Source organism: Pseudorca crassidens, chromosome 6, assembly GCF_039906515.1.
Source record: "Pseudorca crassidens isolate mPseCra1 chromosome 6, mPseCra1.hap1, whole genome shotgun sequence".
Taxonomy (NCBI): domain Eukaryota; kingdom Metazoa; phylum Chordata; class Mammalia; order Artiodactyla; family Delphinidae; genus Pseudorca; species Pseudorca crassidens.
Genome location: NC_090301.1, coordinates 15,162,269 through 15,188,844, shown reverse-complemented (window position 1 = coordinate 15,188,844; position 26,576 = coordinate 15,162,269). Strand labels below are relative to the sequence as shown.

At 43.9% G+C, this 26,576-nt stretch overlaps 1 protein-coding gene across 7 annotated transcripts in view; it reads left to right on the top strand.

Moving 5' to 3' along the window:
• Positions 1-26,302, top strand: part of KCNE4 (potassium voltage-gated channel subfamily E regulatory subunit 4) — a 77,700-nt gene extending 51,398 nt beyond the window's left edge. For 6 of the 7 annotated variants that reach the window (XM_067740413.1, XM_067740412.1, XM_067740415.1 and 3 more), the window contains 2 exons: positions 23,099-23,203; positions 23,752-26,302. In XM_067740413.1, coding sequence (XP_067596514.1) covers positions 23,778-24,290 — 513 coding nt within the window. In that variant the 5' untranslated portion in view covers positions 23,099-23,203; positions 23,752-23,777 and the 3' untranslated portion in view covers positions 24,291-26,302. Of the gene's footprint in view, positions 1-23,098; positions 23,204-23,666 lie in introns of all 7 variants that reach the window. The other variant, XM_067740414.1, reaches the window with a different exon arrangement.
• The last annotated feature ends 274 nt before the right edge of the window (positions 26,303-26,576 follow it).

The following is a 26,576-nucleotide window of genomic DNA, read 5'->3' as shown; positions in this document are numbered from 1 at the left end:
TCCTGCATCAGCATTTGTTATTTACATATGAATGTAACCCCTGTGTGATGTCCGGGTCGTGGTGCCCTAGTCTATTGAGGGAAAACTGAGGTGAGATGAAGTCAGTGTCCATTTACAGCTGACTGCGCCCATTTCTCAAATATTTATAACAAGAATTTGAATAAGGAAGGAATGCATCAGGCTGAAAGCCTGGGAATAATTTCTCCTGTTTCCAGTTTCACGATGTGGGACGTGAATAGCCTGGTAATTTCACAGAACGAGAGGATCTTGATTACATTTAGTCTCAATCCCTTTTGCCAGACAGAACACGCTGGGATCAGCATGACAAAAGAGGTGATAATGGGCATTTTCAGAGTTTCTAGACCGAAGAGTGAGAGCTTTAGGAGGCGTGCCCTGGGATAAAATGACAGGATGGAAAGAGGGGACATTAGTTCTGGGGTTCAACTGACTGACCTGCTGGGATGTCCGTGTGGTATAAGGGTAAAATAAAGGCTCTGAAAACGCCAGGGTTGAAATGCTGGCACGTTAATTAACCCCATTTCATAAATCTGCAAAATGGGGATAATGGTATCATATCCTATAGGACTTGGGGAGGATTAAAGGAATGCATGCATGCAAAAACATTTATTTTTAAAAATTCCTGCCCCAGGGGCACAGGGTCGTTCCTGTCTGGTGTTCTGCATCCCCTAGCACCGCGCCCAGCACACAGTCAGGGCTTGGCAATTAGCTGCCTAATGAAAAACTGTGGAGCAAGCGATAGTGAGAAACGGGCACAGTTAGGAAGGCACTTTGCAAACCCCCGATTGCTCTGCTGTGGCTTTAAATCCGAGCGTGCCTCTCTTGCCTGCTTCTGGCTTTTTAACCTGTGAGCTGGGCATAAATCTGACCCTGCCCATGCAGGAAACAAAGGAGGGGATCAAGGTCCACTAATTCGGGGTTTCTCAATCTTGGCACTGTTGACGTTTGGGCCTGAATAGTTCTCTGTTGCTGGGGTCTCTCCTGTGCCTTGTAGGATGTTTATTAGCAGGGTCCCCGGACTCTATCCACTAGATGAGCGTAGGACCACTACCCCCAGGTTGTGAGGTCCAAAAATGTCTCCTGACGTTGCCAAATTCTCTGGGTACAAAATCGCCCCGACTGAGAATCACAGGTTTATGTAAGTTTATATAAATGTATTAGTTTACTAGGGCTGCCAAACAGAATACCACAAGCTGGGTGACATAAGAGGTGTTTATCGTCTCACAGCTCTGGAGGCCAGAAGTGTGAGATCCAGGTCTGGGCAGGGCTGGTTCCTTCTGGAGGCTGAGGGAGAATGTGTCCCAGGCCTCTCCCCTAGCTTCTGGTGGTTTGCTGGTTGGCCATCCTTGGTGTTCCGTGGTCTGTGACACATCACCTTGATCTCTGCTTTCATATTCACATGGTATTCTTTTACGTATATGTGTCTGTGTCCAAAATCCCCCTTTTTCAAAGGACACCAGTCATGCTGGATTAGAGGCCCAACCTAAAAACCTCATCTTAACTAGTTATATTTGCAACAAACGTATTTCCAGGTAAGGTTACATTCTGAGATACTGGGGTCAAGACTTCAACATATGAATTTTTGGGGGGACACAGTTCAACCCATAGCATGTATAAGTTTGTATAAATATAGGGACCACAGACTTGGAAGCCCGCACAGCAGGAAGTGAAGGTGTAAGCAACACACAGTGTGGTGGGTGTGAGGGCTGTGTTGAAAGAGCGTCTGGGACAGGCACTTGCTGTCAGGAGGAAATATGGCTTCCGTGAAGCAGACCTAAGTTTCCAAAAGAAGTTGCCCAATCCAGGTTTTAAGTGATTTCTCAAATTAAAAATGTTAACTCAACCATTTAAGAGAATTTTAAAACAGTCCCCAAATACACTTCTGAGCAGCGCCTGGCCTGTGGATGGCCAGTTTGCAGGCTTTTGTGCAGTAGGATTATATAATTTTGTGAAGGCTAGAATTCAGAAACAAATTAATTTTTACCACTGAGGGAGAATGGGGAGAATTGTAATCAGATCCCTAAGCTTTGGGTGACCATGTAATGTGGTGTTCAAGCTGGGACCCTTTTGGTAATGAAAGGGAATACTGTTAATAATTATCAATATATGTAAACTGGAATCATCCCACACAACTGGGGTGTATGGTCAAGTTTCCTCAGTTGCATCTTAGTAGAGATAAACTTGTTTTTGACCAGGATGATCTCAACCATTGGAGGAGGACCATGTGGGGTGGGGTGAAGTGGTGGTGAAGCCCAGGAGGTGGTGACCTTGGGCAAGCCACCTTCTGGATTTCTGTTTCCCTCATCTGTTAAAAGAGGCACTGGGCTCAGGTGACCTCTCAGCTTCCTGCAACTTTGGTCCTGCAAATAAATGAAAATCAGGATCCCACGAATGCTATGACTCCTGACAAAGAGTGTTCTGCCGATGTTTGTTTCCATGAGTTTGACGGTTTCAGGTCTTACATTTGAACCCACAGTATCTTCGGGTGATTCTCTGTCTCACCACTTTCAACATGGTCTTATACCAGCTTCCATCTTAAATTGTGGCTCAAGTGTGGAGCCTTTCTCTCTAGCTGAGTTGTAAGCTGCCTCTTACAACTCCTTCAGGGCTTATAGTGATAATAACGGTGGTTGACATTTGTCTGGCAGCTTACTGTTTACGAGCGTGCCTTGTTGTTAAAAAAAAAAAAGTTAGGCGTGAGAAGAAAGGGGAGAGTAAAATGGACGGCAGAGAAGAGATCCATTCGGACAGCCTCAGGTTGATAAAGCTGAGTCCAGGCATCAGAACCTCAGGACTGTGCCTGCGGGGAGGAAGGTGATGTGTGACTGATGGAGACAGGTCAGCTGCCCTGAAGGGCTCCACTCCGCTCCAGTAGGGAGTTGGTCCAGAGGCCTGAACTAACTGACTCAGGGTATTTGAACAGGGGCCAGAGAACCTTCCCAGAAGGCATGGAAGCTCCTTCTTCTAGGTTAGTGTTTTATTAGGATTTTGCCCACCACTACCCCCCAGAACATCACAGCCCTGTCATGGGACACATGGAAGCTTAAGTGGTTTGGTCCAACATACTACTTAGATGATTGAAGAGCTGGGTTGAACACAAGTCTACTTCCCACGAATGATTATGCTTTTTCCACTATTCCAGTGACATTTGCAGAAGATGCATCTGAAATGGTTGGTAAAAATGCAGATTCATACTCCATCCATGAACATACGATTTTACTAAGCAACGCTAGTCATTCCAGTAGGTGGTTCATGCACCACACTCGCCTTGAGAAGCCCCTTTCTACTCCAAGTGGCCTGGAGGACACGGCTATTTAGATCTCTGAAGTATTCTTCAGTTTATAAAATGCCAGGACATAAATTTTTCCCATTTGTAAAATGAGGCCGTTGGTGCAGAATCTAGATGATCTCCAGGAGCCCTTCTATCTCCAAGAAGTGGTGTTTCTTTGCTTGCAGAACCAGTATGCAAGCTCTCGAGGGCTTGTATGAACCACAGTTACCAGAAGAAGGAAAGGGAGGGGCTGGGTAGCTGAGTGTGCAGACACCGCTGCCTGTCACCTCACGGGGAGAGCTCCCATGCCGAGGACACGCTGACCACCTTTGTGTGAGACTTCTCTACACCAGGACCCTGGGTGTTTTCAGCAGAGATGGCTGCATGAATTGACCTCAGAACCAGAAGACAAGCATCTGTAGAAATCTCCCAACTTAGGAAGAAAATTCGTGGACAGAGAGTGCGTGAACACACCTGGAGAAGAAGCAGTGTGAGAAGCAGCCCATTGTCTGGAAAGAGCATTGGGCTGGGAGTCTGGGGATGCTGTACAGTCCTGGCCCAGCCACTCACTTGCTGAGTGGATATAGGCATGTCACTGGGCCTCAGTTTCTTTCTTGGTAACAGAAAGGGATTGAATCAGATGTACCTTTGCAACCCAAAGGTGGGGGGGTCTCTGGGACCCCCAACCCTGCTTCAATTATAGCAGCTGGGAATTTGCCTATTTCATTTATTTGGGTTCTGTGTAAACTCTCCCTAGAAATATGGGCTCCAGTGCTAAAAAAAACATTCGAAAAGTACTGGTCTTTGCTTCAAGGCTGGCTGAAGCTTCAAGTCTCTGAGGCCAAACTTTTGGGGAACCCCTGGAACAAACTTTCGGGGGTTCAAGGGAATTCAGATGCCAATAAGCCCATCATAAGCATTTAAGTCATTCATCTGATTTCTCTTCAACGAAGAACCCCAAGTTCAGGTGAGCAGTAAATACTGGAGCTAGTTAGGGCCAATATTTAATGTAAATAAACACAGCTGAGCAAACAGAGGGCTTTAAGCTAGGGCTGTATTTACGTAGCCATTTCCTCAGCGGGTTATGTTCCAAATGAATTCAATGGCTTTTTGACTTGTTTTCCTTCTGATCTTAATAGTGATCTGTCTGATGAAGTTGAAGGAACCAACTGAAAAGTCCAGACACGAAAAACTTGGAACCTTTTAAGAAAGAGCATTTTTAGCTAAGCCTTTCATTATTTCCTGGGGTAAAACAGAGGGCTTAAGGGACTTCTAGACATTGAAGAGCAGAACGATTTGTGTATCTTAATCTCCTCTGCATTCTTTCCTCCTCTAAGGAAAGGTAAAACTCACTCTGGGGCTATTGTACTGACACACTCCGGGTGCTGTGTCTTGAACGACTAAGCAGAATCATCCAAAGTGGTTCTCGAGGGCGTTTCCTGGGGCTGATCTGAGTTGGATCTTTTGCTGTTTCTTAGGTGAGGGCTCTGATGGTACAGCCTTGGGAGCTGCAGTCTCATCATTTAATCAAGAAGCAGAACATGTAGACAGGGCCCCCATGTAATTTACTGGCTTGGGATAGATCAATATTCTTACGTTTCTGAGATGTTTCTCATTTGATCCACGTGTTAATAATAAGGCAAGTTGCTGTAAAGCTAAACTTTCAAACTTCAGTGGCTTACCACAGTAGAAGTTATCACTCACTCATAGAGTCCACAGTGGGTTTAGGCATCCTGCTTTCCGTGGAGTGATTCAGGGGTAAGGCACACTGGACTCTTACCCATAGTAGCTGAGATGTGATATTCATCCCTTTCGTTCATGCTCCATTGCTGAGAACTGACCCTACCAGGTGTAAAAGTGCCGGAGATATCATCCTGAGTTGGCAGTCATTTCCCAAGAAAAGCTCTGTACGGTGGAAGGAAAGCACAAGTTATCTTTGCCACAATCAACAACAACAAAGGGTGTTGCATAATCATCAAACTAAGCGTGCAATTTTGGCTCCTTAAGTCATAAACACTCAAGTTGATGGCATTATCGACCTTAGTCAAAGCAAGAGGGGAAAATGCCTAAGGAAATGACACAGTTTAAGCCTCGTAGAAATGTCCCATCTATCTAACCTAGTATTACTGAGGGCAAATACTTACGTTGGTGAGCCCTGCAGGAGGATGCGCACGAGCAAAGTCAGCTCCTTCCATGTAGGTCTGCAAAATGACTCTCTATCTGTGCCTCAGAGATTTTCTGCAGAATGAAATTGTTCGATTAGATTATCTCTAATACCTGTAGTCTGGCAATATGAGTTTCATTTCTTCTCTTATTGAAATCATTGAAATGAACATATCTGTCTTTGGTGTGATTAAGGATTGTTCTTCAGGAAAGATGTAGACAAAAGTGTTCTAAAAATTAGAGGAAATGGGGAGCTAAATGTATGGTTTTCTTAATGACTCTTGGCCGTGTTTCCAAATGTTTATATGTAAAATGTGGATCATTTAACCACAACTTTAATACTAAGAGAAAACACAAAGCAGATGGTTAAATGGCATGTGTTTTAAGGTTTTAATCCCAAACAACCTACACAGACAATTTTCAAATAAGAATAAGCCTGTTAAGCCACTACAGATATGAATTTTGAGAAGTATGTTTTGAACTTCAGTCTCAGATCAAATTTTTCTAAGAATGTATTTTTTCTCCAGCTATTTTGTGTCACTGTTGGTTTTTAAAAAGACAAATAGTTGTGAAGGTACCAGGATGGTGAGGTTTCCTACTGAATCACTGCGCATACGGGGTTTGATACTGAGCCTTTGGGGCAATGCAGCTAATCCTTCCTTTTGGTCCAGGAAAGTAGATTTTCCTCCAAAAAGGCCTCCCCAGCTCGCTTCATCACTGTTCACAGGACTTTCGGTTTTGTAAATGCAGACAAGCATCTATATTTTGGTGCAGAAGTGTCAACTGATGTAAGTTAAAACGGGAGAGAAGATTTGTGATGCACAACTGTTGACGACTAAGATGCTCTCTGCAGTTATGTGTGTGTGTGAAGAGACAGGGTGTCTTCCATGGGACAGTGAGGAAGAGGGCCAGACCTCACTCTGCTGTGGGCAGAAATCAGATGACAGTGGGTAGGTAGATCCTGGGGGATGGTTTTCCTGTCTGCCTGAAGAGCAGCTTGTTTTATTTATATTATTTATTTTTATTTACTTAAAAAAATTTTCTCAAGCTCCCCTCTCTCTGGATTTCTAAAGGAAGGACCAGAACCTTTGAATGCTCCTTGGCCCCTTTATTCCAGGTGGCATCATGGAGCAGGAAATCAGCATAGTGCTGGGGGCAGGTTCACCTGGGCTGGATTTGGGCATCTGCTACCCCATAGCTTTGTGAGCATAGGTTCTCTGTGCCTCAGTTTTCTCATCTGTAAGATGGGTCATTGTAAGTATTAAATAAAATAGTCATGAAAAGCACTTGGCACATAAAAATAATCCTATCCAACCTTATCTATCTTCCATCTCTCTAGTGCTCAATTTTTAATCATCTATTGCTCTATTTTATCATCATCAATCTCTCTGTTATTTATCTGTCATCAGCATCTATTATCTACCAGTCTTACCTACCAAATTATCCTCTATCATCTTATTTACCTATTTGTGCTCTTCTCTCACTCTTATTATACATATATATGTTATATTATGTAAAATATGTACCATGTATAGATCAATAGATAGTGAGAAAGAGAGGAAGGTGGGAGAGGTGTTCCAGTTCTTTTGGGATACTTTGACTTAGTTGTTTTGGTTATGGAATATTTCAGTCATACAAAAAGACATACTAATTTAGCAGATACATATGTATTTACCATCCAGCTTAAGAAGCAGAACCATACAAGGTCAACTGATGTCACCTTCATACTCTTTTATAATCTATGTTCCTTTCTTTCCTCTCTCCTTTCTCCTTCCCAGAAGTAACCACCAGCCTGATTGGGTGATCACCACTCCTGTGCAAGTTTTTATACTTTTACTGTCATGTTCTTATCCACCAACAACTTACAGTATTGTTTTACAAGCTTTTAAAGTTTAGATAGATGATACATTGTATGTATCATTCTGCAATTTGCTTTCAACGTCTAGTGTTATATTTTTGAGATTTACGTGTTGATGTGTGTGTCACTAGTGTATTCGTTTTAACTGCTGTGAAGTATCCCATGTGTTTTCTTTTTTTTCTTCCGGTAGACTTTCTTTCTCCAGCTTCTTCCTGCCATACTTTATTCCATCTGTCCTTCTCTTAAATTTCTCCCCTCATGTCCCCCCAGTGAGATGCTGTACTGGCAAAAGAGAGCAGGAAAAGCCCTTTGGCTTATTGCTGACCTATGAGAACACCTTTTGTTCTGGTCTCCATGACGGATACACGATATTTTGATGTGGCTTAGAAACGCATCATTAACCTGTCAGGTATAAAAACATTCTACTAAATAATATTTGCGAAAGATATACTCACCCCTGGAGTGGGGTCTGTAATGTCTATTTTGCACATTGTATGGTCATAAAAAAACAATGTTTGAACAGCCTTCTCAAAATGTCCTTCTTTTCTGGGAAAAACCCTTGTAAGTGTTCTCCTGTCTCCCTCTCTCCCCTTTTCTTGGAGGAAAGAATGTTGATAGAAGTCACTCACACAGTGTTTCCTTTATGATCTTTTAAACATATTACATTTTATACCTATTAAAATATATAATGTGTGGATATGTTGTAAATTAAAAGAACATAATTAACATTCATGAAGCTATATGTCAACCTAAGAACTTGAACATCACAACAACTTGTATTACCTATAGGCTTCAATGGAGCTGAAGACATCATTTAAAGCTTTTTTTTTTTTTTTGGCGGTACGCGGGCCTCTCACTGCTGTGGCCTCTCCCGTTGCGGAGCACAGGCTCCGGATGCGCAGGCTCAGTGGCCATGGCTCATGGGCCCAGCCGCTCCGCGGCACGTGGGATCTTCCCGGACCGGGGCACGAACCCGCGTCCCCTGCATCGGCAGGCGGACTCTCAACCACTGCGCCACCAGGGAAGCCCTAAAGCATTTTTTAATGCTAGTCTTGAGTTTCTGTACTTTGGTGAGGATGTGAAGTATCACTGAGCAGGTGAAGGAGGAGACATTCTGTTTTTGCCTGAAATTATAATTGCAGGGGGCTGGACATGAGCCCAGTTAGTAATGTTGGAGGTTTAGATTTCTGAAGATACATCTGGAACTGTTTAATTCATTTCTTTTTTGGGGGCCTCAGTCTTCTTGCCTGCAAATGGGAAGGGCTGGATTAGATGAACTCTAAGGTCCCTTCCATCTGTTTAGTAAAACATGCGCTTCCATTAGGTCTCCATGGCTCCACTAAGGTAGTATTGGTCTGCAGAAAAGCTCCACGCAACCGCTGGGGAGCTGAAAGCATCACCAGACTGCTGTGTCCAGTTACAGAACTGTTCTTCCTTGGGTGCTCTTTTAGGGGGTGACAGAAATCCACTGTTTCCTCTGAGCATTCCAAGGACTTGTGTCTTTCTTCCCTGAGAATGAATCGTGGAATCAGGGAGCTGGATCTCATCCAAACCTCAAACCAGTCCAAGTTATTCACTGTCTTTGAACTCAGTTTTTGCTTTTTTTTTTCTTCTTCCTAGTATCTAGTTACTGAGTCAAGCTTATGACCCCTTTCAGACTATGAGTAAGTTTAGAAGAGGAAGAGAGCTTTGGTGGGGGTGGGCAAGGGATGAATGTTGACTTAAATATTTGTTGGCTATCATGTTGAAGATGAAGGAAAGCATTCTAAGATAGTCACAAGGGGGAAAAACAATGGTCAGAGGCTACAGAGTTGGAGTCTGGGGCTGGTATAAGAACGTTTTGACAACCAGCCATGTTGTGAGGAAGCTCTTTGTCCAGAAAGGTGTCAAATACTGAGTAATTGATTAGATCAATAAATATATGATGTAAGTATAATTGGGCCCTGGGCTGGGTTCTACGGGGGAAACAAGCATGAATAAGATGTCACCCCTACAGTCAGTCGTTTGTAGCCTGGTAGACACATTTTGCTTCACAAAATAGTTAGAGGCCCCTCTGCAGAGCCATAAGTCAGCCGTAAGCAAAGCACTTTGCAGAGCGGAGAGGGGAGCTGTCTCAGGCTAAAGGAAGAGGCGGTGTGGTTATGCGGGTGGTACAAGGTCCTGGCACTTGAATTAGGCTTTGAAGGTATAGAGCAGGTGACGATGTGGGAATGGAGACCGTGGTCCAGAGTGAACAGTACGGGGAGCTGGGAAATGGTTGCTCAGAGGCATGTTGCTATTTGAGAGCTTCCTGCACAACACGAGACAGCCTGCACTTGCGCCCACAGGGAACACACCCTTTCTCTTCCAAATGAGCTTCTCCTTCCAACTTCTGTCTTTGCCCAGCTTAGCAAACTTTCATGTTTCCTTTTACCTCCTTCCCGTCTTTCCACACCTGTTGCTGTGCTCTAGGTGCCCCAGCCCAGCTTCGAGGTAGGCTGATGGGTGATTCCTCCTACACCTACACACCACCCAGCTCCATGTATACAGTGGTGGTTGGGGGGTAGTTTGTCAAAGCCTCTCTGAGTGATTTGGAAAAAAGTTTTGAGGTGCAGGTGGCAATTACCCCTCTCATTAGATGGCCTGCAAGGTACCAGTGAGGTCTGGAAGCATGGCAGAGCGGTGTTCCACCTCAAGCAAAGGGCAGCCTGTGTCTGAGCTGTTATGGTGCGGGGTCACCCTCAGTGCCCCTCAAGTTCCTCAAGTTAGCCCTAACGTGGCAGGATGTTCTTCGCTGCTCTTCACAGGGGCTTGGTCCTCCTAAGATGTTGCCCGTGGCTCCAGTGCAGGAGAGGGTGCCCTGGAGGCCAGGTATGCAGACACTGGTCCCTTAGTTTCCCGAGGTCTCAGTTTCCCAAGGTCTGCCCATCTTCTCTAAGCCTAAACACTTAGAGGTTTAGGATGCATTAGTCCTCTCTCATCTTTCAGCGTGCTTACCTTCCATGCCCTGGTGATGCTCTCATAGCTACACTTGCCCACTTGAGGGGATTGAACGGAACAAGTGGTGGGAAGGAAGTGAGCATCGGTGCCCTGAAGATGATTTCAGAAGAAGAAAAAAAAGCAAAGCACAGTTTGATCTGTCTGGGGCACGACCCCATCAAATCATTCACGTCCAGCTCCTCCTTTGTCTTCTCACTGATGCCGCTGAAGTCTTCTTCCCAGGAGTAGAGCAATATCCTCCCAACTGTTTTTTCTTTTTCATTTCTTGCTGGACTGGGCCACACTCCTTGCGGGTGACTGAATATCAGAAGCATCCCAGCCCTTGCCAGCCCCAGCAGGACCCCTGGACCATTCCCACTAGGTTTTCTAGCTGCCCATGCTCTAAAGGCATTTGGGTCCCTGATGGGTTAGGAGCTAAGGAGGTATTCCTTTTTACCTCTCATGCTTGCTTGGCTGACTGGGAACTGTGGCTAGCTGCCACTGCCCAGCCTCAGGAGAGAGTATCTTGCCATATATTTGCTAGCCCCGGGAAACAGATCAAAATTCAGAATTTAAAGTCTGGTTCCTACTGGATGTATATTACTTTCACACCATTGTAAAGCTGAAAAATTATAGTTGAACTTTTATAGCTTGGGGACCCTCTGTACTGAGAAAAGAAAGGTGCAATGGGAGCCTCCAGCCTTGGGGCATCATAGTGTTCACAGCTGTGGAGCTCAGTCTTCATTATATTTGCCACCAGACCCTGACTCCTTTTATGGCTGGTCAGTGGCATATGAAGACATAAACTTGGGGATCACCGTGCACCTTGGTTTGTAGCAGCACAGTGGGGACTACTAGCTACATGACCCCTGGCAAGCTCCTTAACCTCTTTCTGCTCCCCTTTCTTCATTTGTCAAAGGATAGAGTGACAGCACTTCCCCTAGCAGTGCGTTGAGGAATGAGATAATAATAACAGCAGTGTCAATAATACTGATATTTATTAAGTAGTTACTACATGCCAGGCACTGTACTAGATTTTCTTCACGTGTTAACTCTTAATCCCTTATGACAATCCTATGCAGTAGATACTATTCTTATATCTCTACTTCCTGGAGAAGGAAATTGAGGTAGTTCTCAACAGAGAATTTGAGGAACTTGACCTAGCAAGGTGACACAGCTAGCAACTGGTAGAGATGAGATCTGAACCCAGGCAGTCTGGCTGGCAGATCCCAAGCTCTGACCACAATGCTATACTGCATACATAATGCTAGGCAGAAGAGATGTATTGAAAATTGCAGAGTAAGGGCCTCTGAAGATTCTCTCCTCCACAAAAGCCACAAGAAATCTGGCACTGTGGTCAGAATTGACTTTTTCAGAACTCTGGAAACTAGCCAAAGTCTTGCAGCAATCTGGGAAGTGTATGGTCAAGAAAGATGGCTGAATCTCAGTACGAACAGCAAGCTTTATGGTGTTTTAAGTTGCCTTATTCCCATCTTCTTCTTCAGTTGTACAGTAGCCTTAAAAATTGACAGCCTAGGGACTTCCCTGGTGGTCCCGTGGTTAAGACTTCCAATAAAGGGGGTGTGGGTTCGATCCCTGGTTGGGGAGCTAGGATCCCACATGCCTCGGGGCCAAAAAACCAAAACATAAAACAGAAACAGTGTTGTAACAAATTCAATTAAGACTTTAAAAATGGTCTATATCCAAAAAAATAAATCTATTAAAAAAAATTAACAGCCTGAAAATGAAATCGCACTGAAATCTAGTAGTCTGGCAGCCACCAGAGGGAGCGGAGAGGGATGGGAGCTCCTTCAAAGCCTCATTTCTAGAGAATTGTCATTATTTTACCTTTCTGTTTGTTTCATGGGAGACACTATTTGCAAGGCTGTCTTTAGTTTCTTAACTTAGAACTTATCCAGTGAGGAAAGCTTTTTATCCAGAAGAACTTGTTGAAACCATTAGAGACAATTGATTAACTTTGTGACTGCCTCAGGCAGTGAATAATGTTTGGGGCAAATAATAAACTTACAAACCCCCCTCCAAAAAACAGAAATAAAAACTTAAAAAAAAAACACTGAGGAATGAGCTATTCACAGGGGCTTTGAAAAGCTCTGACCTCTTCCTGGGAATCTAGAAAATCACACGCATAGGGGGAGGGGCCTGCTCAGGAAACTCTTAAATAGGCCCTAAACTCTCACCTCTGGCTGACTGCGAGGCTCTGTGCAAGTGGGAAGTGAAGGCCAAGGCAGAGTTGTAAATTGCCTGCTAAGTGTTGAATGTGTGCCCCAACATGCACACAGAACCCTATGGTAAAGAATAGGAAATCTATTGGTTCTAGGAGTTTAAGTAAGATAAATCTCTGTCCAGTCACTAGCTAACCACTAAACCAACTGAGTAGAGACTTCAGTGGCCACACATGACAAAGGATACAGATGGTACAGAGTTAATCCAGAGAGTTCAGTAAACAAACAAAAAGTCCCAAACATGTAGACAAGGGAAGGAAATAAAGATCATCCAGATTGAAAAGGAGGAAGTAAAGAGATCTCTATCTGCAGATGACATCATTGTATATAGAGAGATATTTAAGAAATTCACTAAAAAACTTGTTAGAACTAATAAACAAATTCAACATGGGTGCAGGATATAAAAACTATATGTAAAATTGATTGTATTTCTATACTCTAGTAACGAACAATCTGAAAATAAAATGAAAAAATCAATTCCATTTACCATAGCAGCAAAAAGAATAAAATATTTAGTAATAAATTTACCAAATGAAGTGCAAAGCTTCTTCACTGAAAACTGTGAAGCTTGTTGTAAGAAATCAAAGAAGAGCTAAATAAATGGAAAGTCATCCTCTGTTCATAGATTGGAAGACTTGATATTGTTAAGATGGCAGTACTCCCCAAATTGACCTATGGGTTCAATAAAATCACTATCACAATTCCAACTGTCTTTTTTTTCAGACATAGACAAGCTGATCCTCTAAAATTCATATGAAACTACAAGGCACCCAGAATAGCCAAAACAATTGTAAGAAAGAGTAACAAAATTGGAAGACTTACACTTCCTGATTTCAAATCTTACTACAAAAGGTACAGAATTCAAAACAATATGGTACTGGCATTAGGCTAGATATATAAGATCAGTGGAATGGAATGGAATTGAGAGCCCCAAATTAAACTCATACACTTATGGTCAATTGATTTTCCACAAGGGTACCAAGCCCATTCATTGGGGGAAGGAATAGTCTTTTCAACAAATGGTGTTTGGACAACTGGATATTTAAATGCAAAAACATGAATTTGAACCTCTACCTTCAAATTCATGTTTGAAGGTATACAAAAATTACACCATATACACCATATACACCATATACAAAAATTAAATAAAAAATGAATCAAGGAACTAAATGTAAGAGCTAAAACTATAAAATTTTGGAAGGAAATACAGGTGTAAATCTTTTTGACCTTGGACAGGACAGCAATTTCTTAGATATGATACCAAAAACACAGGCAACAAAAGGAAAAAGAGATTAACTGGACTTCATCAAAATTAAAAACTTTTGTGCATGAAAGGCACTAACGAGAATATGAAAAGGCAACTCACAGAATGGGAGAAAATGTTTGCAAACCATATATCTGATAAGGTTTTATTATCCAGAATGTATAAAGCATTCTTACAACACAGCAATAAAAAGACAAAGAACCCAATTAAAAAAAAATGGGCAAAAGACTTGAATGGACATTTCTCAAAGAAGATACATAAATGGCCAATAAGCATATAAAAAGATGCTAAATATCTCTAGTCATTAGGGAAATGCATATCAAAACCACAATTAGAAACTACTTCATAACCACTAGGACAGTTATAATCAAATACAGAAAAATAACAAGTGTTGATGAGGATGTAAATCAACCGGAACTCTCAAAAATTGTTGTTAAGAATGTAAAGTTGTGTAGCCTCTGTGGAAAACAGTTTGGCGGTACTTTGAAAAATTGAACTTAGAATTCCTATATGATCCAGCAATTCCACTCCTAGGTATATACCCCAAAGAACTGAAAACATATGTTCAAACAAAAACCTATACATAAATATTTAGAGCAACATTATTCACAATAGACATAAAGTGGAAACCACCCAAATATCCATGAACGCATAAACAAAATGTGGTATGTCCATACAATGGAATATTATTCAGCCGTAAAAAGAAGGAAGTACTGATACATGTTATGACATGGATGAACCTTGAAGACATTATGCTGAGTGAAAGAAGTCAGTCACAAAGAACCACATATTGTGTGATTCTATTTCTAGGAAATGTTCAGAATAGGCAAATTCATAGAGACAGAAAGACGACTGGTGGTTGTGGGGAGTGGGAATGAGGTGACTGGTATTGGGTGTAGGGTTTGTTTTTGGAAGGATGAAAATGTTCTGGGATTAGATCGTGGTGATGGTTGCAGAACATTATGAATAAGTTAAAAACCACTGAATTGTACACTTTAAAATGGTGAATGTTATGGTGTGCAAATGATATCTCAATTAAAAATGTTAGGCACATTGCCCTGCCCTGGTCAGGACTAATAGTAATAGCTAAGTTATGGAGTGCTTAGTAGGTGCCAGACAACGTGCAACGTGCTTATACATGATCTAATTTAGTCCTTACAACCTTAATCAAGGCACAGATGGGTTAAATAAATTGCCTAGGGCCACACAGCTGGTGAGTAGCAGAAAGTGGGACTCAAGTGCAGGCATCTGATTCTGGAATCTGTGTTTCTAAACACTTTGTTGCTCTTCTACCCATTCTTTGCTGCTACGGTGATTATTATTTTTCTTTGTATGCCTAGGTGGCTTGGATAATCTAACCAACCTTTTCTTAGACTGATGAAAGAGCTAAAATTTGCCCTCCTACTCCAGAGGAAAAACTTGACTCTTTACACCAGAAATAAAAGTGAAGGCATAGAGTACAGTTTCAAATGATCCTCAGATATTTTTTTCTTATAGAAAAAAAAGAAGAGTTCCTTTCCCAGGAGACTTGCCTCAAGGGCCTGGCCTTCTGGAGGTTGGGCTTGTGTTGCTAGTCATACTGTCGTAGCAGGGCTAATGAGCCCTACTGCTCTCACGCTAGGCAATCGCTGGAGTCTAAGGAGCGCCATGGTGATCCAGCACTCTGAGATCCCAGCCCTGCGTCTGCGCTGCTGGGAGCTGGAGTGTGATTCATTGTAGACAACTGTTCGGTCTTGTTCAAAGAGGAAGCCAGCATTATTCAGCCGGGAACTTAGGACCTGACAAAGCCCCAACGCCAGCCGCTGTTGTGCATCACTAATTTTTATTTTGACTTATTTCTTTGCAATCAATCACTTTTTTTTTGTTGTTTTGATCCTTTAATTTTATGAAATATGTATTAGTTAAGGTTGCAGGCCATATGTATTTATTTGACTAAACGAATCAGCGAATGAATAAATGAACAGTTATAGGCCAAGTGAATATATCATGAATCGAGGTTATGCGTAGCGGAGCATGGGGCCAGGACCATGACATGGGTTTGGCTGAAATTTCTGGGAATATTAATCTGAGACATCTAGCTCTGAGTCTACCCAATTTATCATGTGACTTCCTCACTCCCCAGGACTCCCCTGGCAGGCTGGGGCTACATTCTCCTATCCTTATGCTCACTATTCAGCAGGGATAATCTTTTCGGACACTGCTTCCTGCTTATGGGCAGGAGTGAAGTCTTTTTTTGAGCTCAGAAGGAATGCTTCTCTCTCAGCCATCCAGCGTCCAGGTCTTCTTTCTCCTGGGTCGCTTGTGGGAAGCCGTGTGCCACTCTTTCCAATTGCTACCGTGTGTGAAGAGCTGACTTTGGTATCTTTGGGTTCCAGCTGTGACCAGATAGGCAAAGCCTGCCTGCCTGACATTGCTGGGTGAGCCTTCCTTCATGAGCAGGGTGGACCCTGACTGCTTGTACAGCCATGGCTGTAGCTCTTCATGGCCTGTTGGCCTTGGGCTGCCCGGTGCTTTGGACTCCAGCTTCGTCTCTTAATTTTATTTTTTAAACTTTACTGAGGAATAATTGACAAATATAATTGTATACATTTAAAGCGTACAAGGTGATACTTCGATACACATATAATTTGAATGATTTCCAAGAGCAAGGTAATTAACACATCTATCACCTCGCATAGGTAACATAGTTAACTTTGTGCGTGTGTGGTGAAAATGCTTAAGATCTACTCTCAACCACTTTTAAGTATACAGTACTGTATTATTAACTAGAGTCCATCTCTCAGTTTTTATTGGATTCTGTGGTATCATCTGATAATCTGGTACTTGGAAGGTGTAAGAAAATCTTTTAAGGGCTTCAAAACCTTTCTTTTAAAGAGAGTCAGCTTTGCCCTCCTCAGCTGAAATCCCTGAAGCCCTTTATTAGCACACTTTTTCCATCATGCTCTGAAGCTGGTCCTGACCTCTTTATTAGCTGTGGTCAGAGGAAGTGACCCACAGCCCCTGAGTAGTGTGTGTCCCAGAAATGGAGTACGTGTCTGGCGAGATTTCAATAGGTCTCCACATTTATAAAATTCTGCTCATGGTAGCCCTATTGGGTGGGCTCTTGTGAAATTTAAATGAGAAAGTCTGTGAAGAGTACTTAGCACCTTCTTTCTGTTATTCATTCAACAAATATTTCTAGAAGGTCTACTGTGGGCCAAGTACCCTTCTAGGTGCCGGGAATAAAATAGTGAACAACCACTTATGGTTCTTCAACTTAAATTTAAGATGGATAATGCCATGGAGTGCCCCAAATATTGTCTTTCTGCATTTTTCTAATGTTCTTTAATATTTATGATAAATGAACTCTTGCTAGTTCTAGGCACAGATCCAAGCATTTTGCACACATATTCTTGTGATAAACAAGCAGGACTTGCGGGGTGTCATCGTAAAGCAAGCCTTTATGTTGAGTCCCACAGCTTCTTCAGACTCCTTCTCTAGGGCCAGCTCCTCCCCTGCCCTGTGATGGAAATCTGGGTGCAGATCCCACAACTTTTCTGGTCTCTCTTAGGTAATAAAAATCCCCTGGCTGCCCCTAGTTTCCCCAAACAGCCTCAGTTCAGTAATTAAAATGTTCATTCCCACATCATGGTCAAAAATCCTCAAGTTCATTTAAAGTTAAAGTTTCTTTTGCTACATCCCCTCCCCCTTCTATGTTCCCCCTTACCCCTTGGGCCTTGGGTAGACTGGGTGCCATTGGTGGACAGGACTGTGACCTCTGACCCCATTCCAGGCACTTCCTTTGGTTGTGGGGAATGCATCTCCTTTCTTAGCCTCTGGGCTGTCGTCTTGGACAAGAGCTGGCCGTATCCCAGGTCTGTGTGCTCCCTTCTGTGTGGCACACATCTGGCCTATCCGAAACCCTCCCATATCTTTTTTCTGACAAACTCTGGAAGCATGGGCTTCCCTAACTCAGGAACCTCTCTCCAGAGCTGGGGCCATAGTCCCCTTCTTGTTTTCCCAGGTGTGGAAATGAGCCCAGTCCTCTGTGTCCAGCAGGTTGTAGGCTGTAGGGAACACTTAGACTCTCTGTCTGTCTCTCTCTTTTCTCTCACCTACTACAGTTCCGTTGCATAGGGCAAAAACTCAATAACTAGAAGAGACCGCATGGTATAGGTGTTAGAACCAAAGACTCTGGGTTCAAAGTCTCAGCCCTGGCTTCCGATGCCAGCTCTGACATGTACTAGCTGTGTGATGTTGGGCAGCCTACTCTATCCACTCTGTGCCTCAGTTTCCTGATCTGTATAAAATGGACGATGATAAAGCCTGTCTCCTAGAAAGTTTAGGACGATTAAATAAGATAAAATTTGTAAAGTGCTTAGAGCAGTTTCTGAGACATTTTAGGCACTACGCAAGTATTTGTTAAATAAATACCAGGTGAAAAATCGTCTGAATAATAAATAGCAAAGGCAAGTTAATGGCAAACTTACCAGGAAGGGATCTCTTTAATTTCAGGCATTCTGCGTTCTTTCATCCTAATCTCTTTTGGGTGATGTCCAAGTAGGATCTGCCTGCAGCCACGTCCCCCTGAGACATAGCTGGTATTATAGGAGGGACTGGAGGTCTTCTTAAACACTATAAGATACCCAGTCCTGTTTTACTCCAAGTGATAGAAATGCTAAAATGTATGTGTCTAGGGAGGGTGACTCAGGGCATTAGGAGGAATGACCACTGCAAGAGTTCCCAGACACAGTTTTTCAGAAAGTGTTTCTGGGAAAAACAAAATTAGGGTGGGCATTGAGGGTTTCATTTTTTAACACTCTACCAGCTCTGCAGCCTGGTTATCCCACATCTTGTTCTGTTCTGTTCCTTACTGTCTCCTCAGGACAGGGATGGCCTCATGGATTATGGGACATTTTTGAGTATCTTGAGACAATTAATTTTCCTACTCTTGACATGCATGAGGGGGCTAAAACTGAAACACAGAGAAATTATGCAACTGAGCCAGTCACGTAGCATGGGTGGGGCTGAGCTGGGTCAGATCTCTGGACTCCAGATGTACGTTTAATCTGATGAGATTCACCACCGCACTATTATCCCAGCACGGAGTTTGTTTAGTCACAGAAGCTGCTAACATAATTTCAGAGATGTGTGGTCAGGGACCCTTGGGTCGTCGGGTGAAAATGACGTTACCAGGAAATTTAAAAACTTAAAGCTCTGGAGAAAGTTGTGTGTCACGATAAAGTTGGGGAAAAAAATCAAAACAAGACTAGAAATCATTTGTATATATAAGCAAAAGGGAAATTGTTTCATTATAGAAAATATGGATATAGGATAAAGTTATTACTAGCTCACTGATAACTTCCAGAATATATTAAGGTTGGTGTAGCCTCCAACAATTAAGATAGCATGGGGCTTCCCTGGTGGTGCAGTGGTTGAGAGTCCGCCTGCTGTTGCAGAGGACACGGGTTCGTGCCCCCGTCCGGGAAGATCCCACATGCCGCGGAGCGGCAAAAAAAAAATAAAATTAAAATTAAAAAAAAAAAAAGATGAATATTTTTTAAACTTCTTTTGAGTCTTCATAAAACTTTTAAAAAAGTGAATCCCTAGATGGTCAGATACTCAAACATAAATGCAAACATGCAGTGATAAAGTGTTTCTTCCAAATCCATGCTATTTTTTTTTTTTTTGTGGTACGCAGGCCTTTCACTGTTGTGGCCTCTCCCGTTGCGGAGCACAGGCTCCGGACGCGCAGGCTCAGCAGCCATGGCTCACAGGCCCAGCCGCTCCACAGCATGTGGGATCTTCCCGGACCGGGGCACGAACCCATGTCCCCTGCATCAGCAGGTGGACTCCCAACCACTGTGCCACCAGGGAAGTCCCATCATCTTTTATCTTCTACTCTTTCTCAGTTCCTTTCCTGGTTCCCACTGAGTGAGGCAAAGGGTAGTGGAAAGAGAATGGGTTCTGGAATTATACAGACCTGTGGTCAAATCCTAACTCTACTACTAATGAGGTGGTCTTGAGCAATTTACTTAGTCTCTCTAACCTTCAGTTTCCTTATTTATGGAATAGTTATGGTGATACTTACCACACAGGGTTGAAGTAAGCAAAGCCTCTCCCAATGCCTGGTTCACAATAGACACTTAGCTGGGGATGGACCGCAGCATATTTTAGACTCATGAAAAACCCCAGTTCAAAATGGATTTATCAAAGGAGCATGATACTGATGCAAGGATAGATAGATAGATCCACAGAACAGATTAAAGAGTTCAGAAGTGGACCAATTAAATGGTTAACTGATTTTTGACAATGTTCCAAGATAATTCAATGGGAAAAAGGGTAGTCTTTTCAACCAATGGTGCTGGAACAATTGGACACCCTTATAAAAAAAGAAAATAAACTTTGACACATACCTTGCATTATATACAAAAATTAACTTGAAATGGATTGTGAACCTAAATGTAAGAGCTAAAGCTATAAAACTTCAAGGAGAAAATCTTTGTGACCTTGGTTTATACAATATTTTTTTAGCATACAAAAAACACAAATCAGAAAAATTTTGATAAGTTGGACTTATCAGTAACAAGAAATGTTTGCTCTTCAAAAAGACACTGCTAAGAAAATGGGAAGCCACAGACTAGGAGAAAATATTTGTAGAAAGGATTTATTTCTTTAACATTGCTGTCTCTTGATACTATGGTATAAAGTAGATGTAATCAATAATTCTTGTGTGTCCCCATCCTTGCCCTGATAGAGTGCACTTTCTAGATGCTTTTCTTTCCTCCCTGACTATTTATGTCATTATTCACTGCCATAATTCTCATAATATTTTTATGAGTGAGGGCTGGAGAGAAGACTGAGCTTCGTGTTGTGAGGCTGCAAGCCTTACATCTTAAATTCCGTCCTTGGTGGGAGAGAAAAGAGCAACAATGAAAAATATGAAGACAGGCACATGTCCAATCAGGAAGCAAACTGAAGCCCTTGGTAACAACAGGACACTGTCAACAATGACAACAAATAGCATAGACTGAGCATACACATTCTTCCAGATACGGTGCTAAGTGCTTAACTTGCATCATTTCACTTAACTGTAAGAGAAACATATGTAGGAGTCAGCACGAGGTCCCAGAGGCAGCAGGGACACCAAGCAGGCCTCCAGCAGAGTTTCATTGGGGCTGTTCCCTCCGTGACACCTGCCATGGATTGCGTTCTTCCTATGTCCCTGTATTGCTTTATCCTTTGGATGCCATTCTAGATGCATCCATGTCTTTTCTTGGTTTTACCATGTTGGGACCGTTGGCTTGGTTTTGAAGATTTATCTTATTTGAAACTTCAGCCTCTGTTTGGCTCCTTGGCACCAGGCTTTGTACTTCCTTGTTCCTTAGGTCTGGTAACCCCTTTCCCACCTCCTCTCTCCCTCTTCAAAGCTTCCAAATTGCAATGTTTGACCATCCTTGGGTGATTTTTAATCTCATACATCCCAGGGTACATAATCAACACTACACGATCAACAGGCATTACTCTCATGGGTCTCTCTTGTTCTGGTGTCCCTGGCAAACCACTGTAGGCATAGCTGAAGAAGAAAGCCTTCAGGTACTTACAATAAGTACAGGTTGAAAAGGCCATGTCTACCTTGACCAAGGTAGCTGTGGAGCTTTTTAAGTAGATGTAACTCTGGGGATGTCTTTACTGGTGTGAGCAAAGTTCCAGTGTATGGATGATCTTGGAGTTGGAATGGTCAGCTGTCGATACCTGATAGCCAGCTGGGGACTATGGGCCAGCACCGCCCAAACCACAAGGTGAGTAGACCAGTGGGGAAAACAGCAACGTGCACTCCTCATACTGCTTTTTCCACAGGTGTCCAAATAGAATTAGAGCCAGGCACTACCCCAGTGGGTTCATGAAGCAGCAGTGGAAGTCCCCATGCTTGGGCTGTGTATGTGCCTGATGGAGCAGAGGGATGGTACCATGTTTCCCTTCAGCTTCAATTTAACAACAGCAGGACCACAGGAGATGTCTTCCCTAGAGTAGATTCCCCAAGAGAGTCTGGCTGCAATTCACAGGCCACAGGCAACTGGGGGCAGAGCATTCTTCCTGCTTCACTTCAATTTAGGATGAAAGCTTCTCAGAATAAGCATCCCGGGCAGCAGATGGACTGACACCAAAGTCTTCAATCCCTTCGCCAATTTTTTTTTTTTTTTTTTTTTCCGGTACGCGGGCCTCTCACTGTTGGGGCCTCTCCCGTTGCGGAGCACAGGCTCCGGACGCGCAGGCTCAGCGGCCATGGCTCACGGGCCCAGCCGCTCCGCGGCACGTGGGATCTTCCCGGACCGGGGCACGAACCCGCGTCCCCCGCATCGGCAGGCGGACTCTCAACCACTGCGCCACCAGTGGAGCCCTCCCTTCACCAATTTTGATCTCTGTGACCATTTTAACACAGGGTCTGCTAGGTTTTAAAAGCTTGAACTGTGCTCAGTTGCTTCACCAGAAGAATCCCTGCTCCTCCCCTGACAGCAAAGAGATGTGTGAATGTCTCTGTGTGATGCCCCGGAGGAGCAGTTACGCGTCGTAGAACTGGAGAAAAATTTGCCTACAGTATCTTGCGCTGTAACCTGTTTCCACTTCACACAGACTATTGGAAAGCATCTGGAAGATATATATCTATTATTGTTAACAAAATAGATTTATGAGCGTTAGGAGATAACGATGCAGAAGACAGGTAGAATATCTCTGTGTTTTTAAAGGGCTAACCCACACTCACCAGCCTTAAATCTTAGAATGATTAAGCTGACAGGGACTCAAAAGCTCGCACAGTTCATATAATTCTACATTTTGAAGCCCCCTACGTCCAACAGTTGCACAGATCAGGAACCTGAGGTAAGGAAAGGTTCAGTGAAGATTTATTACATTTGCATAGTCAGCGGAAGAGCTGAAACTTAAGCCCTGGTTCCCTGACAGTAAACCCTGCGCTTGCTTGCGACTATCTTTTATCTAGATTATGGTATTTGTCTGTCTTTGAAAACCTTGAGAGACATCATGGTTATTCCCCAAGAGGGAGATGAAGCGTGATCTAATTTTCAATGAGAGTGGACTTTGGGGGAACAGTTCCAGCTGGGCACATTGCTTTCTCCTTTTTCATGGCCACCTGAAAACTTTGGCTGGGTGCTGGCAGGGTGGGAAGCTGTTTCTGCTTCCCAGTCTTTTTCTGTTCACAGCTGCAAAGTTCAGTGAGTTGAACTGCCGTGCTGTGAGTTCACTGTTCACTCTGCCACGACCAACCTCTGTTGTAAATTTTCCTCCCTGAACACGTGACGATGTATTTCTTGACTGTATATCCCAAGGGCGGCAGCGGAACTGTCAGAGCGCCGAGCCGCACACGGAGCAAGAAGTCTCTTGGACTTGACGATCTAGGAATTCAGGACTTGGGACAAATTTGCCAGCCCTTGGTAAGTTAGCAACGCTGCTTTGCTTCGGAAACATAACGAAAGGATATTTCTAGCAATTTGTAGATGCAGTTTTCTTTTCCTTTCTTTTTTTCCTAAGGAAATTTTGTCCTGAATTAAAAATAGTTTTACGTTTGAAAGCAAAATGCAAACTTTTTTTTCTGCTCAATCAGTTCAAAAAGTTTCCCCGTGATTAAGATGTTATTTCTTTTCTCTATGCACCCTTGTCTTACACTGATTCTTTTTCTTTTAAAATGATAAAAGCGAAGCTTTTTACATGCTCCCTTTATGAAATAAAAATATGATGGACATGTATACACGAAAAATAAAAGTCTTCCTCTCATTCCCTCCCACCTCCCCGTGTCCCCATGCACCCCAGCTCCTCACAGCTGACCCCTGTTAACTGTTTGGTGGGACCTCTTGCAGCTATTTCTCCACGCAGCTTTACGCTTTTTTGATATTGCAGTTCCACAAATCTCGTGCTCGCCCTCCTTCCTCCCTGCACTGTGGCCGCCCCGTGGGAGAGTTCTAACCTGCACATTTCTCCCCAGACCCTGGCTGTGTGAGCAGAGCTTCAATGCTGAAGATGGAGCCTCTGAACAGCACGCATGCTAGCACCGCAGCCCCCAGCGGCCCCCTCGAGTCCCATGTGCCGGGCAGCGGCAGCGGCAACGGCAACGAATACTTCTACGTTCTGGTGGTCATGTCCTTCTACGGCATTTTCTTGATTGGAATCATGCTGGGCTACGTGAAATCCAAGAGGCGGGAGAAGAAATCCAGCCTCCTGCTGCTGTACAAAGACGAAGAGAGGCTCTGGGGGGAGGCCATGAAGCCGCTGCCCACCGCGTCCGGCCTGAGGTCGGTGCAGGTGCCCATGGTGCTGAACGTGCTGCAGGAGAGCGTGGCGCCCGCCCTGTCCTGCACCCTCTGCTCCGTGGAAGGAGACAGCGTGAGTTCCGAGTCCTCCTCGCCCGACGTGCACCTCACCATCCAGGAGGAGGCGGCGGACGACGAGCTGGAGGAGACTTCGGAGACGCCCCTCAACGAAAGCAGCGAAGGCTCCTCGGAGAACATCCACCAGAACTCCTAGCACCCCCAGGACCTCTGGAGGAGGCCCCATCAGCCAGCACCCTTAAAGCGAGGAAGGGCACTTTTTGCGTCTGGTTTCACCTTTGCAGGGCAACTGCCGCTTTCAGGAGACCCTCGGCAAGCCCCTGAATGGGGGTGGGGGGTGGGGGACAAGTCTCAGGCGGAGCCAGCAGCAGCCCGCAGTCCACGACGCGCCTGTGGTGTGGACGTGCCGCTGAAACAGCCCTGAAGATGTGCAGTGTGTACCTTTCCTTGGGATCTGGGGGTCGGGGTTCCTGTGCAGAATTCGGCAGGTCGATGTGCTTGCGGTTGTCTCCTCACGGGATGCCCTGGGTAACACCTGCAACATCTGCCCACTCCCAGGGCTGCCAAATGCCTAGGGCATCCTGAGGGACTAGTTTCCATTTGACAATTTGCCTAGAGCTTTGTTCTTCTACATCTGATTGGCTGTAAGTACCTCTAATACGAACCTGTGGCTTTAGTTCCCCCTGGGGTTACAGAGCTTCTTTTAGAGGTCTTTTGGGTTAGAGGGGGGATATTTGATGGAGGACTTTTGATGGGAGGGAGCTGGAGATCTGAATCTGGTCCATTTGCATTCTGTAAGGAAAAAACAGGCAATTTTTAAACCTGTTAACGTTGGCTGGGATTATAAAACGAATCTGCTATTTTGACCCTTTGTCTAACCTGTGGCTTTGAACTCTGATCTGGGACCATCCGGCATCACATGCTGACATGACATCTTTTTTGCTTGGAAGGGCTTCCCCAGAATCTAACCTGCACTCCGAACAGCCATGCAGGGAAGCTTCCCAATCTTTCCAGAAGGGGTGATGGTGAGGTTGAACAAACCCAAACCGTTAGCTCCGCTGCTGCTTTTTTTTTTTCCCAGCCCAGTTTTCTGAGCTGGGAGAGGATATAATGTGGGCCTCCACAGCATGGCATTTCTTCACGTAGCTGAGACTTAGAAGGGCATACTCCGGTGAGACTGTGCAGAGCCGGGGTCCAAGTTCTCTGTTTCTTAATACTGAGCCCCGAATCTGATTTGCTGTGTGGTCCTGGGCATGTCATCCAGAGGCTTACTGCCTTCCTGAGATTCCTGATGATCTAGATCCCCAGAGGGCTGGGAGGATGTCTTTAGGTTTTAAGACTCTGCGATGAATCCTACATGGCCTGGTGTGAGGAAGTTTGGACAAAATATTTCCCCCTTGGCCAGTTAGTCTGAAAAAGGATCTGCTTAAAGGGGCAGTTGGAGACGGAGAACACATGTAGCTGGGAAATCCAGGGTGAATCACTAACCAATCCCTGCTGTCACTTTCCCAGCAGTGAATCAAAGAGGCAGATACCACATTTCACTCTGCAGGCTGTCTGGGGAGTGGACTATTAACGCTCCAGTTAAGGGAATGAGACATCTAAGAGAAAATGCTCGGGAATGCTTGGTAATGTTTCCCTGTATTCCTGTGGTCTGTCGCTTTGCAGCAGACGCTTTAGGCCCTTGAAGACAAGGCAGAAGAGAAACACACCAAAAGGTCAAATTTAATTCTAGTAAAAACAAAAACTATTTTTTTTTTTTTTAATACGCTCTCCCTGGATTGGAGACAGCAATAACTACTGTTCCCATGGAAGGGTTAACAGTGTAGGAGCTGGTTTATCAGTTCGCCTTAACACAGTGCTAGAGGAAATTTATGTTTGGGGGAAAAAAGGTCCTCCGTTCACTTTAAAATTCAGAGTGTGGATTTACTCCAAAGGGGGCTGTTTAAGGTGAAAGAAGCCAAGTTAAGTTTGGCCCCTTGCCTGGAATCACTTGAATTCTGAAACTTTACTGCGATGGACATGTGCGTTGTCACATTTTCCATTGCTTAATCCTGAAGTTTGGTGCAAGTCTATCTGCGCCTATTAAAAAGTGATGTATATACTTCCTTCTTATTCTATTAAGTTGTACAAAATTGTCTTCTGTATTTAACAGTTTGTAATTTTCACAGTATTTTTTAATTTAAATAAACACATTTTCCCTAGGAAGTTATGCGTTTTCTTTGATCCGTCGATATAACTCCTAATTTCGAAGACATCCCAGATGCATTTTTCCAAGACATCTCTGAATCTGGATCATCTTCCAAGTCAGACTCCCATGAAGGCGTATCTTATTTCTGCCTAAATCGTAAAGTGAGCAGGGCTAGGTTCTTCCTTCCTTTGATATGCTTTGCAAAGAATAAAAAATAAGCTGTACTTGGGTCTTACGTCCACTTCTGTTTTTAAATTTGGTGGCCGTGGGGTGAACATGCAGTGACATGAC